The sequence below is a fragment of the Dendrobates tinctorius genome, unplaced genomic scaffold, assembly GCF_039654945.1.
Source record: "Dendrobates tinctorius isolate UK_male_01 unplaced genomic scaffold, ASM3965494v1 ptg000028l, whole genome shotgun sequence".
Classification (NCBI taxonomy): Eukaryota; Metazoa; Chordata; class Amphibia; order Anura; family Dendrobatidae; genus Dendrobates; species Dendrobates tinctorius.
In genome coordinates this window covers 38,753,163-38,772,619 of record NW_027361696.1, presented here as the reverse complement: position 1 = coordinate 38,772,619, position 19,457 = coordinate 38,753,163, and the positions used below count along the sequence as shown (strand labels likewise).

Below are 19,457 nucleotides of genomic sequence, written 5' to 3'. Positions count from 1 at the left end.
CCAGGACCTTGATGGCTTTATGCTATCAAGATAACAGTGGAGAAGACCCTGGTGGACCTATCTAGGCTTGAACAAGAGCATTCTTCTTACATATTGCTTATCCATCAAGTATCGGTGGCTTCAGATCGAGCTGAAGTCCATTAAAAAAACAACAAAAAATCTACTTAAACTGATGACTTGAAATCCTCAGTCAAAGGAGGCGGATGTTGATATCAATACATATAAAACTTTATTACGCACCAATCCTAGAGTAAATAGGAGGCAGCGGACAAGGCATTGTGTCTCTCCTAGTTGTTATCTGATACCAGCTTAGATCCATTCATTGAGGACAAAGAGTCCAGTTAATTTGTAAATAGGCAACAGGGGCATAACTACCGCGGTCTCAGATTTCGCAGCTGCAACGGGGCCTGGAGTACTTAGGGGCCCACTCACGAGTTTGCACTTCCAATGTGAGCCGTGTAGTGGGCGTGTCAGGGGAGTAGCAGCCTCTGGGAGCTGCAGCCGCTCATTGGTTGTGGATCTCCGTGCTTTGATTGGCTGCCAGGCAGGCTAGAAGAGGGAAGGTGCACATTCAGGAGTGTGCAATGGCTGTTCTGTGTGCACAGGACCTGTGCAGAGGTCACAGGAGGGGAGAAGTCAGGGGTCACATGATCAGGGGCCTCAGTGTATGCAGGACTTTGCTGTGCTGGTTGTCATGGTGCTGGATGAGGGTAAGTTTATGTGTGGGGTCAGGAGGGGTTTACAGGGTGGATTTAGCAGAGCCATGTGTGTACAAGGTGTATGGAGCAGTTTTCTATCTGATTTTTAATTTCCTCCCAAACATGTTCCTTATAATCTTCTATTCTCTGTGAAATACAATCTGCTTATCGGAAGAATACAGCACTGTCACTTATATTGGGAGGTGGACATCAACAAGGACCCACTGGCTACTCTCCACGGCTACAATGAGACAAGTGTATTAATACAAAGAGGGTGGATCATTTTATTCCTCATATGAAGTAGCAAACACAATAAATGCAATTAATTTATAGGGTAAAAATGTTATCTCTGTCCCACTCCTTATTCGACAAAGCACCAGGGAGCCAGACAAATCGTGACTCTACTCCCTGTAAACCTTCATAACCTCTAGCCTGGGGCGTAACTATCACGGTCGCAGGAGTCCCCACTGCAACCGGGCCCGGGCAGAAGGGCCCCGCAGGTATATCTCCCAATTGTCCCGATTCTCGTGGAACAGTCTCATTTTTGACCCCCCCACCTGTGTCCCGCACTGCACTGAGCTGTCACGCCCCCTATGCACCCCATCCTCGCCCTCCCGCAGAGACCCACCGCATTGACAGCAGCCCATCGCTAGGCTGTTTTCTCCAGTGTGCACACAGGACTTGTGATGAGGCCACAGGAGGGGAGGAGTCAGGGGTCACATGATCAGGGACCTCCATGTCTGCAGGACTCTGCTGTGCTGGTTGTCATGGTGCTGGATGAGGTGAAGTTTATGTGTGTGGTCAGGAGGGGTTTACAGGGTGGATGTAGCAGAGCTGTGTGTGTATGAGGTGTACGGAGGGAAGATGTGTGTAGGAGGTGTACGGAGCAGAGCCGTGTGTACGGAGCGGAGCCATGTGTGTACGAGGTGTACGGAGCAGAGCCGTGTGTACGAGGTGTACGGAGCGGAGCCGTGTGTGTACGAGATGTACGGAGCAGAGCCGTGTGTGTACAAGGTGTACGGAGCGGAGCCCTGTGTGTACGAGGTGTACGGAGAAGAGTCGTGTGTGTATGAAGTGTATGGAGCGCAGCCGTGTGTGTACAAGGTATGCGGAGAGGAGCCGTGTGTGTGCGAAGTGTATGGAGCGGAGCCGCATGTGTATGAGGTGGACGGAGAGGAGCCATGTGTGTACGAAGTGTATGGAGTGCAGCCGTGTGAGTGCGAGGTATGCAGAGCGGAACCGTGTGTGTACGAAGCGGAGCCGTGTGAGTACTAAGTGTACGGAGTGGTGCTGCCTGTATTTGAGGTGGACGGAGAGGAGCCGTGTGTGTACGAGGTGTATGGAGCGGAGCCGCATGTGTATGAGGTGGACAGAGAGGAGCCTTGTGTGTGCGGAGCGGAGCCGCGTATGTACGAGGTGTGCGAAGCGGAGCCGCGTGTGTACGAGGTGTACAGAGTGAGATGTGCGTGTACGAGGTGTGCGGAGCCACGTGTGTACGAGGTGTAAGGAGTGGAGATGTGCATGTACGAGGTGTAAGGAGTGGAGATATGTGTGTACCAGGTGTACGGAGTGGCCCCGCGCGTGTACAAGGTGTACGGAGTGGAGATGTGCATTTACGAGGTGTACGGAGCGAAGAGGTGCGTGTACGAGGTGTGCGGAGTGTACGGAGTGGAGCCGTGCGTGTGCAAGGTGTACGGAGTGGAGATGTGCATGTACGAGATGTACGGAGCGGAGATGTGCGTGTATTTTGGCATGGGGGGCCCCATTTGAAAGTTTGCACCGGGGCCCATAACTTTGTAGTTACGCCACTGACAGGCAACCTTGTAAAATAACCTTTTCCGAAACATTAGTCCCTTGTAAAAATACATATTGTACAAATTTCAATTACAATTATCTAGGTAATTTTTACTTTTAGATCGTACAACATCTTGAGTATCAGTCATGTTTTTCCGGTGCTGGAGCACAGTGGAAAAGGCTAGAATGTGCCACAAGGGTCTACACCAATATTTAGGAAGCAATCCCATATCTGGCCCAGATAGAGATGGCAGAATTGATATGCAGGACATCCTTCCATTGAGGAGGTGCATTGATTGACAAAGAAAGCTTCCCTTTGTGTAACCACTTAGATGAGGCGATCACTATTGACCATGACATCTATGGAGTTTATTGTTAGTCTGAAAAAATGATGCCGCCACCTCCATACAATTGACAGCTTGGTATAGAGAGAGAACAGGAATCCTAGCTTTTAATTTTTCCCCTGTAACTGGGGCCAATATAAGAGCAACAAGTTACAGGGGAAATCAAATAAAAAAAAGTATTTAAATGTTGAAATGTTTCCCCAAAGTTCTTTGATGACATTTTGGGGATGCAATATGTGAAATAAATGACAAATAAATACATGATAAAATGAAAAGTGGGTAAAATTAAATAAATGTATAAAAAAAAAGCCCCTGTCTTCGACTACCAGGACATTATATGTCTCCTTTCATCCTTAGAATATGTGCACACCAACAGGGTTTTTTCCCTAAAGTGTCAATTTCATTGTTTTTTGAAAGTTTTTAATTTTATTTATAAGGTAGATAAGGATTTATTGGTCGCCAGCTGCAGAATGGTGGTTCGGACAATGAAGAGGTTAAAAGTAAAAGTTAAGACTACGGAGGACATGCTGTATGTGCCGCGAGTCGCTTTGACATAGTTGTGCATATGTTCATTCTTTTTTATGTTTTTTATAGCTTTTTCAGGTGGTGTTCCAGAAAAAATCCTCCTGATAAACACATTGTGTGCAAGTACAGCAACCTCAGAAAATAGGAGCATAAATTGGAGGTTCCCCAAAAAATCTCTTCTTCCAATGAAAGGAAAACTTTTTATTTTCACCCATTGAAAAAAATATTTACACAAAATTCTTTATGTTGAAAAATATCTTTATTTTGCATTGCACATAATATTCATATTCTCTTTGATTCACAAGCAGAGTGGTCTCCATATATGAAGTTCCCTAAGTGGATACATTGCTCATATCAACTAATCAAAATTCCTCTATTATTTTTTTTAACCAATCACAATGCAACTTTCATTGGTTGCTTAAAAAATATCTATCGGCAGGGTTTTATTATCTAATTTGAAAGCAGAATGATGTAGGGACAGAGACCCTGATTCGGGGGATGTATCACTTACTTGGTTGCTTGCTGTAATTTTTGTAAAATCACTGTTTTAGCAACAGAAGATGACTACTAGAGGAGCAGTAAAACTGCTGCAATGTAGTCCAACCATGCTCTACCACTGATTGGCAGTGTTCTGCCTATGCACAGTGTACACAGAAAGCAGCCAATCAGTGATTTGGGCAGGGTTATACAGAGCTGAGCATTCAGAGAACTGATAGATCTGCAGCAGAGAAAAAAAGGGATTTTATCAAAACTGCAGCTACCTGTCCAGTAAGCAAATACATCTCTGGAATCAGGGTCTCTGCCCCTACATCATGCTGCTCTCAGATGTCAAAACCTGGTGACAGATTTCCCTTAAATGGAAGCAGAATATGGATTGCTTGCTTGTCTACCCCTGTACAGATTCCTTATGTGAGACCATAAATACGCCATTTTCTGTACAGTCCTCAGTAGCACAACACATACAAGTAGGTCACATAGATAAGAGCATCAAGTATTAGAAAAATTAAACTGGGAAGTGGTTATGTTGTAAGACCGGTTTTATAGGGCATTTGTAGAAAAGTAATATAAACATTAATCGGAATACGCTCCAAGCCCATAAAATGGACAATTACGATATTTTTGGGAAGATAAAATGGATCAATAAAAACAAATAAATACGATAAAAAAATCAAACTTGAGCTGCTATCATCTTATACTTGGCCTCCAGGAGCAGAAGGTCCAAATGTCTCCGACCCGTGTAGTCAAAAACCCTAATAAAAAACTCAAAAAAGCCCCTCTCACTATTTAATGTCTGGCGCTGCTATTCTCACTAATGTATGTAAACAGTGAGTGCACCAGCAGAACAGTGAGTGCACCTCTGGAGTATAATACAGGATGTAACTCAGGATCAGTATGGGGTAAACACTGTAATGTATGTACACAGTGACTGCACCAGCAGAATAGTGAGTGCTGCTCTGGGGTATAATACAGGATGTAACTCAGGATCAGTAATGTAATGTATGTACACAGCGACTGCACCAGCAGAATAATGAGTGCATCTCTGGAGTATAATACATAATGTAACTCAGGATCAGTACAGGATCAGTAATGTATGTACATAGTGACTTCACCAGCAGAACAGTGAGTGCAGCTCTGAGGTATAATACAGGATGTAACTCCGGATCAGTAATGTAATGTATGTACACAGCGACAGCACCCGCAGAATAGTGAGTGCAGCTCTGGAGTATAATACATGATGTAACTCAGGATCAGTACAGGATCAGTAATGTATGTACACAGTGACTTCACCAGCAGAACAGTGAGTGCAGCTCTCAGGTATAATACAGGATGTAACTCAGGATCAGTAATGTAATGTATGTACACAGCGACTGCACCCGCAGAATAGTGAGTGCAGCTCTGGAGTATAATACATGATGTAACTCAGGATCAGTACAGGATCAGTAATGTATGTACACAGTGACTTCACCAGCAGAACAGTGAGTGCAGCTCTGGGGTATAATACAGGATGTAACTCAGGATCAGTAATGTAATGTATGTACACAGTGACTGCACCAGCAGGACAGTGAGTGCAGCTCTGGAGTATAATACATGATGTAACTCAGGATCAGTACAGGATCAGTAATGTATGTACACAGTGACTTCACCAGCAGAATAGTGAGTGCAGCTCTGGGGTATAATACAGGATGTAACTCAGGATCAGTAATGTAATGTATGTACACAGTGACTTCACCAGCAGAACAGTGAGTGCAGCTCTGGAGTATAATACAGGATGTAACTCAGGATCAGTAATGTAATGTATGTACACAGTGACTGCACCCTCAGAATAGTGAGTGCAGCTCTGGAGTATAATACATGATGTAACTCAGAATCAGTACAGGATCAGTAATGTATGTACACAGTGACTTCACCAGTAGAACAGTGAGTGCAGCTCTGGGGTATAATACAGGATGTAACTCAGGATCAATACAGGATAATGTAATGTACTGTATGTACACAGTGACTGCAGCAGCTGAATAGTGAGTGCAGCTCTGGGGTATAATACAGGATGTAACTCAGGATCAATACAGGATAATGTAATGTACTGTATGTACACAGTGACTGCAGCAGCTGAATAGTGAGTGCAGCGCTGGGGTATAATGCAGGATGTAACTCAGGATCAGTAATGTAATGTTTGCACACAGTGACTGCTCCAGCAGAATAGTGAGTGCAGCTCTAGGGTATAATACAGGATGTAAGTCAGGATCAACACAGGATAATGTAATGTACTGTATGTACACAGTGACTGCAGCAGCAGAATAGTGAGTGCAGCTCTGGGGTATAATGCGGGATGTAACTCAGGATCAGTAATGTAATGTATGTACACAGTGACTCCACCAGCAGAATAGTGAGTGCAGCTCTGAAGTATAATACAGGATGTAACTCAGGATCAGTAATGTATGTACATACTGCACCAGCAGAATAATGAGTGCAGCTCTGGAGTATAATACAGGATGTAACTCAGGATCAGTAATGTAATGTATGTACACAGTGACTACACCAGCAGAATAGTGAGTGCAGCTCTGTAGTATAATGGAAGATGTAACTCAGGATCAGTAATGTAATGTATGTACACAGTGACTGCACCAGCAGAATAGTGAGTACAGCTCTGGGGTATAATGCAGGATGTAACTCAGGATCAGTACAGGATAAGTAATGGAATGTATGTACACAGTGACTGCACCAGCAGAATAGTGAGGGCAGCTCTGGAGTATAATACAGGATGTAACTCAGGATCAGTAATGTAATGTATGTACACAGTGACTGCACCAGCAGAATAGTGAGTGCAGCTCCGGAGTATAATACAGGATGTAACTGAGGATCAGTAATGTAATGTATGTACACAGTGACTGCACAAGCAGAATAGCGAGTGCAGCTGTGGAGTATAATACAGGATGTAACTCAGGATCAGTAATGTAATGTATGTACACAGTGACTACACCAGCAGAATAGTGAGTGCAGCTCTGGAGTATAATACAGGATGTAACTCAGGATCAGTAATGTAATGTATGTACACAGTGACTGCACCAGCAGAATAGTGAGTGCAGCTCTGGAGTATAATACAGGATGTAACTCAGGATCAGTATTGTAATGTTTGTACACAGTGACTGCACCAGCAGAATAGTGAGTGCAGCTCAGGAATATTTGTACCAATTATAACATTTCTGATTTGATCAACTATTCAGGGCTATTATAAATACACAACATTATACATTTCTTGTCAAAAGCATCATGATTTCTTCATTTCTTCAGAGCTCTACAACGTCTCCTTCCAATCTGTACGATTTACAATCCTGATGATGAAAGTGTCTCTTAGCTTTGACTCTCTTTAAGCTTTTTAAGCTAAGCACATTTTTCACAGGAAAGGACAGTCCATCTCTCCTGAATATCATACATTCTCCATTGTCCATTAAGTCTTAGGTGGAGGACCTTTCTGTATTGCTTTCTCTCCTAAATGGAGCATCATCCAGGGGAGAACAGAGCATCTTACATGGCCAGACATTCCTTAATTTTACAAAAATATTTGCTGCAAAGGTGAAAAAAGTGTTCTTCACCGTCGTTGATGTGTAATAGAAAACTATTGGATCCAACGCGGCATTGAATGTGCTGAGCAGAAGAGCGTTCACCCTCCATGTTGGACTCTCATTCTGTATGAATCCAACGATATGAGAGATATTGTATGGAGCGAAGCAGATGCAAAAGTTGGCAAGAGTGGCCAAGGCCAAGCCGATGGCTCGCTGCTTCCTCTTCTTCTGGATGTTGGGTAGGGACAGCAGAATCCGTACAAAGTTTATGTAACAAAAAAGAGTTATAATGAATGGAATGAAGAAGAGTACCACACCAAGCTCCAGACGTACCGGGAGAAGAATCCTAAGTTGCTCCTTACTAAATTGCTCATAGCATTTGGTTTCATTGGTGGCGGCAACATTGTGGGGTATAGAGTACTGGACCACATACACAATGCTGCAGTGAGCACAGGCTAGAAACCAGAAGATGATGCTGGCGAATATTGCGTAGGAAGGTTTTCGGTGGAGTTTGTATTTAATTGGAAAAGCCACTCCAAGATAACGTTCTACGCTGATGGCCATGAGGAACAACGTGCTGATGTAGATGCTACTGTAATAGAAAAAACCTGTAAGAGGACAAAGAAAAAATGGCATATCCCAAACCATTCCGGAGGCAGCTTCCCGCATCTTCAGAGGAAGGAAAAGGAGCAAGACGAGGTCTGAGATGGTCAGGTTGAGGAGAAGGATGTCCACTGGAGTTGGCTTCTTACGAACCTTGACTTGGAAAGCGTAGAAAGCCAACACGTTGGAAGGTAGACCGGTCAGGAAAGTGAAAATGTAGACGGCCAGGACTAACTGATTGTTCTGTGGAACAATTTGAAAGCCCCTGAAAAAAACAACAACAAAGTATAAAAAAAATTATTAACAAGTATAGGAAATTTATGATCACTAAGGTTGACCTACAGTACATGTTGACATTTTTGACATTACCTTCATATGATTGCAAGTAGGGTCTGACCCATGACAATTAAGACATACTGATCTGCCCTGAGAACATCCCCATAAAAAAGGGCATGTGACTGTTAGGTATAACAGTTCCCAATCAACGATCCTCCGATACTGATGTTTTGTCACCTCTCACTGACTACATAGTAAACCTAAAATTACCATTTGCAAGAAACTAAATCCTCACTGTCATTTAAACAGCATAAACCAATAGTTCAAGTGATTATAAGAAACTTTGTAATATATCAGAAACATCTTTTCCACTTTTGAGCCACTTTATCTCAACACCCAGGTTTCTGAACTGGTAATTCACTATTAATATCTACATTGGTCTAAACAGGAAGGACTGATGGATCACTGAAGAGTCAGATTTCAGCCGTTTATGATGAATGAAAAGTAGATTGAAAACAAGAAGCACAGACACAGATAAACTAGTGTCACCGATTTCTAGTAAGCATTTTATCTCCTCCCAGTGATGGATTCACAGCTACATTGCTCAGTACTGCTGAATAATGCTTCTATGCTGCTTTCTAGTGTGTTATTTTAGATCGGTGTTGGATTCACAACAACATTGCTCAGTACTGCTGAATAATGCCTCTATGCTGCTGCTTTCAAGTGTTTTATCTTAGCTCAGTGTTGGATTCACAGCTACATTGCTCTGTACAGCTGAATAATGCCTCTATGCTGCTGCTTTCTAGTGTGTTATTTTAGATCAGTGTCGGATTTCCAACAACATTGCTCAGTACTGTCATGGTTAGGACATGGTTAATGTACTGTTATCACAGGGTTAACTTTTGCCGGCCTCTCTTTGGATCTGGGAGGGGTATTTATACTCACTCCAGACTAGCATTCTCTGTCAGCTATACTGTTATTCTGGCTGTGTGTCTGATCGACCCCCCTGGTGTGCATGTACTGCATTGCTTGTTTGATTCCCGTGTTTGACCCGGCCTGTCCCCTCACTCTGAACTCCATCTCACGTTTTAGGTACTATAGTCTTCTCTGGTTCTGACCTCCTGGCTTGGCTATTGTTACACCGCTACTGTTTGCCCCTATTGTACCGTCTATTGCCCGTTCTGGTTTTCTGATCTATTGCTACGTCCTGACTATCCACTCTGTCTAACCCTTTGGTACTGTCCTGCTATCTCGTGCATTGACCCCGGCTTGATCTGGTTTCCGCCCCTGTCTATGCACCTTTGTAACTTGTCCCGTAGTTACCTTTCTAGGAGTTTCCCTGCAGCTCCTAGCTCTGTGGAGCTTAGGCCACGCCCCCAGCAGTCACATGCTTCAGGTCCTGATAGTTTGAAGCACACATTGTCACCGCTGCTGCCCTGCTCCACAGGTACCTTTGAGCACAGTTTTTTGTACTCAGGACATGTGCACTGGCTCAGTGAGCGAGTGTCGTGCGGTGTTCATGACAAGTACTGCTGAATAATGCCTCTATGTTGCTGCTTTCAAGTGTTTTATCTTAGCTTAGTGTTGGATTCACAGCTACATTGCTCAGAACAGCTGAATAATGCCTCTATGCTGCTGATTTCTAGTGTTTTATTTTAGCTCAGTGTTGGATTCACAACATTGCTCATTACTGCTGAATAATGCCTCTATGCTGCTGCTTTCAAGTGTTTTATTTTAGCTCTGTGTTTTATTCACAGCTACATTGTTCAGTACAGCTCAATAATGCCTCTATGCTACTGCTTTCAAGTGTTTTATTTTAGCTCAGTGTTGTATTCACAGCTACACTGCTCATGTTTGTGTATGGGAGACATCATAGCAGACAGACTTCATCCACGAACTCAGAAACAACTAAAAATTAGAGATAGTCTACACAGGATAAAACTGGAGAAAAACACAAGATACAAGTGATATCATGGGCAGAAATATTATAATACTGAGGTTTAAAAGGAAGAGCGCATGAACAATACATTGGAGTAGTTTTGTTAATTTTCCTTTTGTTCACAATTCTGTATAATTCAGCTTTATTTTACTCTGCGTGAGTAACCATATTTGGGGCTAATTGATATGAAGGAATCGGTCTCGTGGTCACATCAATGTTCATTGGCCGCTGAATGGGAATCCTAAGAACCACCCTTTATCTGACAGCATTCGCAGCTTTTCTTTTGATTAACCGGCCTAGTGCAATGTCACATGTGTGTCATCCGCAACAAAGATGTCACGCCAGGCCAGCTAATCAAATGAAGAGCCATGGATGAAGAAGACGTTCTCAGGGTTTCTGCCCAGTGATCACAGCTTACTGACTCCTGTTTCTTCCTGACCTGTTTTTAACAAAATATATATTTTTTATTTTCCTATTAAACAATAAAGATTTTCAAACCGGATATGAAAATATCCTCATGAACTTTTATTATACGACTCCCTATGAAGCAATCTGTTGAGACAGATTTTAATTAAACCGTTCCTTTCTCGGCGGGTCAGCATCTGTCACGAGCATGGTAATAAATATATTCAATTAAATGCCGATGTTGATAAGATAATTTGCATCAATCAGCTTCTCATTAATAGATGTAAGACATGCATAGGATGCAATTGACGAGTTTCCAACTTGTCTGATATTGAATGATTGTCCAACCACCAGCTTGCTGTCAGTGTCTGATCATTATCAGTTGTAGCTTTAGCTTGGTGGTGTGTGTGTGCCTTGTTTTCCAGTGCTCTGATCTTCTGATCTTTTGTTGCACTGTAAGGAGGTGTTGAATACCTTCATTTACCTCCCCTCTCCTATAAACGGAGCCCATGCGACCCCCAATGGTTCCCTTATATGTATCGTGTAATGTGTAATGCTTTATTTCTGCTGTGTCAATGTATATTACCACTGCCTGCTTCTCTTTAATTCTATGCCTATGTTTAGATTAGGGACAGAAGTGGTGAACAGGAGGAGGCTGGACTAGCTTGAGACAGGGTATGTTTCCCCATCTGGGACAGAAGGGACCTCCGGCTGGGGACTTTAAGCTGCCAAGGACTGCCGGGCAGTGGAACATGGCACAGACGCTGTGATAGTGCCCTCCAGGTGACTTCCAGGAGCCGTTGGGAGCTGATGCTTTGGCTGCTGCGGCCGAAGGATCAGCATCTTTGAATAGGGACAGTTCAGGAATTGTTATCTTCCTCCATTCTTTATCTTCATTAAACAAGTTGCCACTATTGAGCCCTAAAGAGTGACGTGTTGGGCATCTGGAGGATGCCGTGCCAACGTGGAGAGCAGCCGTGATTCACACTGTGATCTATGGCTGGGACTGGAACTGTCTATTCATGTGCAAGGGACTGGGGTGCTCACTGTCTGTGACTTAGTGGACTCAGCTATGACTACCACCCCATGCCCCCTTGTTACAATCCGACTTTGGACTTTGCCTTTGACCATCCATTTGCCTAGCCCCCTTTGGACCTTGACTTTGACCATCCCTTTGCCTAGCCTTTGTCTTGATCTGCTACCTTCATGGAATTCTGACCTCTAACCGTGACCTGACTACGCCTCTTTCCTACCCCTCTGTTTATGAGGGGTAGGAAATACATTACAAAGGTGACATCAACCCCACAAATATGAACTCCACTTGCCACCACTACAGGGCAAGTGGGAAGAGCCGGGCAAAGCACCAGAATTGGTGCATCTAATAAATGTGCCTTTTCTCGGCAGCTGTAGGCTGCTTTTTTTTAGGCTGGGGAGGTCAATATCCATTATCCCTTACCAGCCTGAGAATACCAGCCCCCAGCTGTGAGCTTTATCAAGGTTGGTTGCCAAAAATGCGGGGGAACCCCATGCTGTTTTTAAAAAAAAAATATTTATTTAAATAATTTAAAAACCCAGCGTGGGAATCCCTCTATTCTTGACAACCAGCCTTGCTGAAGATGACAGCCGAGGATTGCAGCCCCCAGCTATGAGTTTTGCCTGGCTGGTTAGAGAAAATACAGGGGAACCCCTGCTTTTTTTAATTTATTTATTAATAGCGCAGGTGATGACTGATGAATACCCCCATCAGCCTCTCCTGTTGTCACTGTTATTAGCAGCAGCAGGGGTAGGCTGATGGGAGTAATAGTCCCATCAGCCACCCCCTGCTGTCTCTTTTATCACTTAAATGTAACTTTCGTCATTCTCCCCTGCTCGTGCCGATCGCCGGCAGAGCATGGGAGAATGATGAGAGCCATGTTCAGCACCCGGCGCTGGGGAACAGCACATACTGTAATGCTTCTTCCCCAGCGCCAATGCATGTCACATGGATGACATCCATGTGTGTTGTGTATGCACGTGTGCGGGATGTTTTGTGGCCCGTGCTGACATTAAAAAACGGACATGTCAGCGAGTTTCGCCAACGGAGACACTGACATGTGCACAGACCCATTCACTTGATTAGGCAAACAGCGCTCTATTCCTCCCGAGTCTCTTTGCATGGCTAAGTAGTACTGTACAGCCAAATATGGGGTATTGCCACGTGCAGTAGAAATTGTGGAACAAATTTTGGTGCTATTTTTACCCACTTCCTGTGTGAAAATGTAAAATTTTTGGCTAAAACTAAATATTGGTGGTAAAAATGTAGTTATTTTGTCTTCACTGCCCAAGGTATAAAATTCTGTGACATACCAATGGTGTCAGTATGATCACTGCACCCCTCTATGAAGTCATTGAGAGGTGTAGTTCGTAAAATGGGGTCACATATGGGAGGTTCTGCTGTTCTGGCACCTCATGGGCACTCCCAGTGGGTCATGGCACCTGCAAACCATTACAGTAAAATCTGGTGCTAATTGTCTTCAGAGTTTTGCACTGTGCTGGAAAAAATATTTCCCAATTACATGTAGGGTATTGGCACACTCCGGAAAAAATGGATCCCAGTTTGTTGTAAAAAAATTTCCTATTAGCCCTTAGAAAAAATAAAAAAGTTGGGGCTAAAATTTTTTTTAGTGGTATAAATGTAATTTATTCTTTCTTCACACCTCAGTGGTATAAAATTCTGAGAGGCACCCGTGGTTTTAAAATGATCAGTACACCCCTAGATGAATTAAATGGGGAGTGTAGTTGTAAAAGGAGTTCACATATAGGGAGTTTCTGTTGTTCTGGCACCTCAGGGGCTCTGCCAATGTGACATGGCACCCTCAAACCATTCCAGCAAAATTTGAACTCTAATATGGTGCCTCTTCCCTTCTGAGTTTTGCACTGTGCCTCAAAAGTAGTATTCCCCTACATATGGGGTATCGGTGTACTCAAGAGAAATTGCACAACAATTTTGGGGTCAAATTTCTCCTGTTACCCTTGGTAAAATAAAAAATTGGGGGCGAAAAATAATTTTTGAGGAAAAAAATATAATTTATTTTCACGGCTCTACGTTATAAACTTCTGTGAAGCACTTGGGGGTTCAAGTTGCTCACCACACATGTAGATAAGTTCCTTGGAGGGTCTAGTTTCCTAAATGGGGTCACTTGTGGGGGGTTCCACTGTTTAGGCACATCAGGGGCTCTCCAAACAAGACATGGCATCCGATCTCAATTCCAGCCAATTTTGCGTTGAAACAGTCAAACACGGCGCTCCTTTCCTTCCGAGATCTGCCATGCGCCCACACAGTGGTTTACCTGCACATATGGGGTATCAACGTACTCAGGACAAATTGTGCAGCAACTTTTGAGGTCCAAATTATCCTGTTACAATTAGTAAAATAAAAAATTTGGATCTGAAGTAAATTTTTTGTGAAAAAAGTTAAATGTTCTTTTTTTAAACATTCTGAAATTCCTGTGAAGCACCTTAAGGGTTAATAAACTTCTTGAATGTGGTTTTGAGCACCTTGAGGGGTGCCGTTTTTACAATGGTGTAACTTTTGGGTATTTTCTATTATATAGACCCCTCAAAGTTTCTTCAAATGTGATGTGGGCCCTAAAAAAAATGGTGTTGTAAAAATGTGAAATCGCTGTTTAACCCTTATAACTTCCTAACAAAAAAAATTTGGTTCCAATATTGTGCTGATGTAAAGTAGACATATGGGAAATGTTACTTATTAAGTATTTTGTGTGACATATCTCTGTGATTTAAGATCATGAAAATTCAAATTTAGAAAATTGCTAAATTTTCTAAATTTTCGCCAAATTTCCATTTTTTTTTTACAAATAAACACAAGTAATATCAAAGAAACTATACCTCTATCTTGAAGTACAATAGGTCATGAGAAAACATTCTCAGAATCACCAGGATCCATTGAAGCGTTCCAGAGTTATTACCTCATAAAGGGACAGTGGTCACAATTGTAAAAATTGACCCGGTCATTAACGTGCAAACCACCCTTGGGGTAAAGAAGTTAATTAATTCCCCAAGCAGGCCGTTTAATATTATTTTTAAAAGTTCATTAATTTATCCATAATGCATTTTTTTATCAGTTGAACTTCCATTTTAATTATTCTGCTTGTAGCCAGATTACATGATGTGGGCAGAGTCAACATAGCATCTGATAAGGCAGTGCATCTTTTATCTGGCCGCTAGTCTGACTGCTGATATCCTCTCCCAATCTGTCCTAATACTGTGCTGTCCATAAACAAGTCGTATTGACACAGCTGCCACTGAAAAGAAATGTAGGTACATGAAATTGTCGAAAAATTGGAGGTAATATTGTGTGTGCATCCAGCAATGAAATCAACAAGCGTTCATAAAGCATACAGCAAAACTGAGGACACTGAGGATTTACGGGATTTCACAAGGAGGGTTTTATTTCCATCCAAACAGGAAAATGTAATTCTGAAACAGTTGAATTTCATAATATTCTGATACTAATCTTAATAAGGCTAACTAAGTTTATTGTTTCACTATCAATGACCCTCCCATCATAATGCAAGAGTAATCATAGCTCCCACATTACCTGTAAGGATCTTTCTTCTGTGCACAGATATATCTACTATAATACTGCCCCTATGTACAAAAATATAACTACTATAATACTGCCGCCTATGTACAAGAATATAACTACAATAATACTGCCCCTATGTACAAGAATATAACTACTATAATACTGCCCCTATGTACAAAAATCTAACTACTATAATACTGCCACCTATGTACAAGTTCAGGAGGTCTCCACTTCCCTATTCCCTATTGCAGGGCCCACCATTGTTAATGTTACCCAGGTTCCCCCTTTATTATTTAAATTCGCCTTACTGGAGGCAGGGTTTCCAGACTACTTTATATATACGTGTAATATCTACATTCACCAGTTGAAGGCGGTGTATCCAGCTGCACGTCCTATTATTTAAATTCGCCCAACTGGAGGCGGGGTATCCAGGGTCATGTGTGTCAAATGGGTTCGCCTTGCGGTACTCGCTGCGTCGAGAGACACGCGTGACCTTGACATTATCACCAACCATACATTTTTTTTTTCTGGTGAGCTTTGGCCATGTGGAGACCTGTGAATATTTGCTGCCGGGCCTCACTGAGGTGAGTGGGGAGTGGCATGGTGTGTTAGAGCCGCTGCAGCAGCAGCAGTTATCAGGGTCTGGGGCATCTGCTCAGGCAACCAGGAAATCAAAATGGTGGCTTTGGCAAATTGCGGGTCTGGCAAAAGCCCCCTTGAGTCGCTGCTGGGGAGCAGGACTTGTTCATACAGGTGGACATAACCAGACAGGTGGGTGGAGTTGGTGATCCCCACGGTGCTGTCTGGGGTTCCCCGAGGTGAAGGGGTTCGTCCCTGTAGTGAGCAGACTGGTGATAGTCCGCGGGGCTCACGCCAAATCTTCAATACCACCGAAGAAGCCGCCCCTTCCTGGTCGTGTGGAGGAAGGCGACCAGCGAGTGTATTTTTCCTCCATGTCCCTGCGGCTTTGGTAAAAGCCCCTAGAGTCGCTGCTGGGGAGTGGGACTTGTTCATACAAGCGGATGTAACCAGACAGGTGGGTGGAGTTGGTGATCCCCATGGTGCTGTCTGGGGTTCCCCGAGGTGAAGGGGTACGTCCCTGTAGTGAGCAGACTGGTGTTATAGTCCGCGGGGCTGACGCCAAATCTTCTATACCACCGAAGAGGCCGCCCCCTCCTGGTCGTTTGGAGGAAGGTGACCAGCGAGTGTATATTTCCACCATATTCCTGGTCCCTTCACCTCCAAATGTGAGCAGCAGGTGTGCTGCGGGGGAGTATGGACAAATCTCACCCCTCGCCATTAACCAACCCTGGGAGGCACAGACCTCATGGTGAAAGGGTTGGAGGGTGGTGTCCCTTGGTGAATAGCGGGGGTGTGAGTGTGGTGACAGCGGAGGGAGACCTCTGTTGTCGAGTCCAGAATGAGTTCACCAAATTTATGACTAATGAATGTGTGCAATAAACGTTCAGGTCCAGACCTGTGTGTGAATGAGCGTGTATGGGTGGCCATCAAAAAAAAAAAAAAAAATCAGTGGAAGTGTGTTGCGAAGTGTTACCAGCGCATACTAAACATTCACATACATAACCTTGTTCCCCAGGTCGGCACTGTGGAGATGAGTGGTGCCTCCAAAACGAACATGTATTGCCAATACCAGCGGTGTGTTTGTCATTAACCTGAAGTGTCAGGTAGTGGTGGGGTGAACTCAGGATCTGGGTGTCCCCGCTGTTGGTGTTTCCCTAATGGGGAGTGGTCTTGAGGGTCCAGAGGCCCCTCATTAAGGAGGGGGTACTGTCATGATCCAGCGTGGATCTGACAGTTTAAATGGATAAGTGAACTTTTTTCCTTTGGCTAGGTGCCAAAGTGATGTGATTGCCCCCGGTGGCCATTAGAATTATTACATGTGGTGTCGTTCATTCTAAGTTGCCCCGGTGGTGGTGAGTGGTAGTGCACTTTAGTTTCTTTGGTTTAATGTGCACTTAATTACAAATCAGGTGCTAGGCTCTATAAAAGAGAGCCAGGTGTGTTCAATCACTGTTGGTGATATTGTGTGTTAGTCTTTCACAAGGAAGCCTGGGTGAAGGAGGGAGCTGAACATGAGTCCTGCGCAGCCCAGCCAGAGGGGACGAGTGGCAGCTATGTGGTCTACAAGAAGGGCTGGCATGGCGTGGTGGAGTCACAGTTTATGGTGTCAGCAGGAAGTGCTTGCATGGCTTGGTGGAGTGACGACTATGGAGAGAGTTGCACTCAGCATGCGGGACTTGGTTGCTGAGAGCTGGACTCAAGCATGCTTGACTTTTTGGGCAGGAGCTGAGCTCATCTTTGGGACTCTGTTACTGGTCAGCTGCAACTGGTGGTGGACTCTGCTCCAAGGCTGCAATATGGTGAAGGATCCAGTTATGGTGATGGATCCGGGTGGAGAAGATGCACACAGGTGGTGGGCTCTGTTGCTAGGAGCGTACGCAACAGAGCAAAGCGAAGTGGTGTTTCCCCTGTATTGTCATTTTCCCTCATGTGTTTAGTGCAGTGGTGGGATTAGTTTCCGCACCAACCAATTCCCTAGTGAGGGTTTAGGTTCAGGGCGAGCTAGGGTTTTTAGGTTCCTGTGCGTCGCCCGCTGCGGAACCGGCATAGGGAACGTTAGGAGTGCAGGGACACTGGCTCAGGGGAGTTCAGGAGGTCTCCACTTCCCTATTCCCTATTGCAGGGCCCACCATTGTTAATGTTATCCAGGTTCCCCCTTTATTATTTAAATTCGCCTTACTGGAGGCGGGGTTTCCAGACTACTTTATATATACGTGTAATATCTAAATTCACCAGTTGGAGGCGGTGTATCCAGCTGCACGTCCTATTATTTAAATTCGCCCAACTGGAGGAGGTGTATCCAGGGTCACGTGTGTCATATGGGTTCGCCTTGTGGTACTCGCTGCGTCCAGAGACACGTGTGACCGTGACAACTATAATACTGCCCCTATGTACAAGAATATAACTACTGTAATACTGCCCCTATGTACAAGAACATAACTACTATAATACTGCTCTGAAGTACAAGAATATAACTACTATAATACTGCACCTATGTACATGAATATAACTAGTACAATACAGCCCCTATGTACAAGAATATAACTACTATAATACTGCCCCTATGTACAAGAATATAACTACTATAATACTGCTCCTATGTGCAAGAATATAACTACCATAATACTGTCCCCTCTGTACAAGAATATAACTACTATAATACTGTCCCCTATGTACAAGAATATAACTACTATCATACTGTTACCTATGTATAAGAATATAACTACTATAATACTGCCCCTATGTACAAGAATATAACTACTGTAATACTGCCCCTATGTACAAGAACATAACTACTATAATACTGCTCTGATGTACAAGAATATACTATAATACTGCACCTATGTACATGAATATAACTAGTACAATACAGCCCCTATGTACAAGAATATAACTACTATAATACTGTTCCCTATGTATAAGAATATAACTACTATAATACTGCCCCTATGTACAAGAATATAACTACTATAATACTGCTCCTATGTACAAACATATAACTACTATAATACTGCACCTATGTACATGAATATAACTACTATAATATAGCCCCAATGTTCAAGGATATAACTACTATAATACTGTCCCCTCTGTACAAGAATATAACTACTATAATGCTGCCACCTATGTACAAGAATATAGCTACTATAATACTGCCCCTATGTACAAGAATATAACTACTATAATACTGCCACTATGTACAAGAATATAACTACTACAATACTGCCCCCTATGTTCCAGAATATAACTACTATAATACTGCTCCTATGTGCAAGAATATAACTACTATAATACTGCCACCTATATACAAGAATATAACTACTATAATTCTGCCCCTATGTACAAGAATATAACTACTATAATACTGCCCCTAAGTACAAGAATATAACTGCTATAATACTGCCCCTATGTACAAGAATATAACTACTATAATACTGCCCCTATGTACAAGAATATAACTACTATAATATGGCTCCTATGTACAAACATATAACTACTATAATACTGCCCCTATCTACAAGACTATAACTACTATAATACTGCCCCCTATGTACAAGAATATAATTTCTGTAATACTGCTCTTATGTACAAGAATATATCTGCTATAATACTGTCAACTATATACAAGAATATAACTACTAT

The 19,457-nt window shown here is 43.2% G+C and overlaps 1 protein-coding gene across 1 annotated transcript in view; it reads right to left on the bottom strand.

Annotated features, from left to right (window-relative positions):
• Window positions 1-3,640: 3,640 nt before the first annotated feature.
• Window positions 3,641-19,457, bottom strand: part of LOC141085296 (free fatty acid receptor 2-like) — a 31,727-nt gene continuing 15,910 nt past the window's right edge. Inside the window, exon 2 of the mRNA XM_073570575.1 lies at window positions 3,641-8,290. Within this exon, the coding sequence (XP_073426676.1) occupies window positions 7,315-8,290 (976 nt within the window). The 3' untranslated portion in view covers window positions 3,641-7,314. The remainder of the gene's footprint in view (window positions 8,291-19,457) is intronic.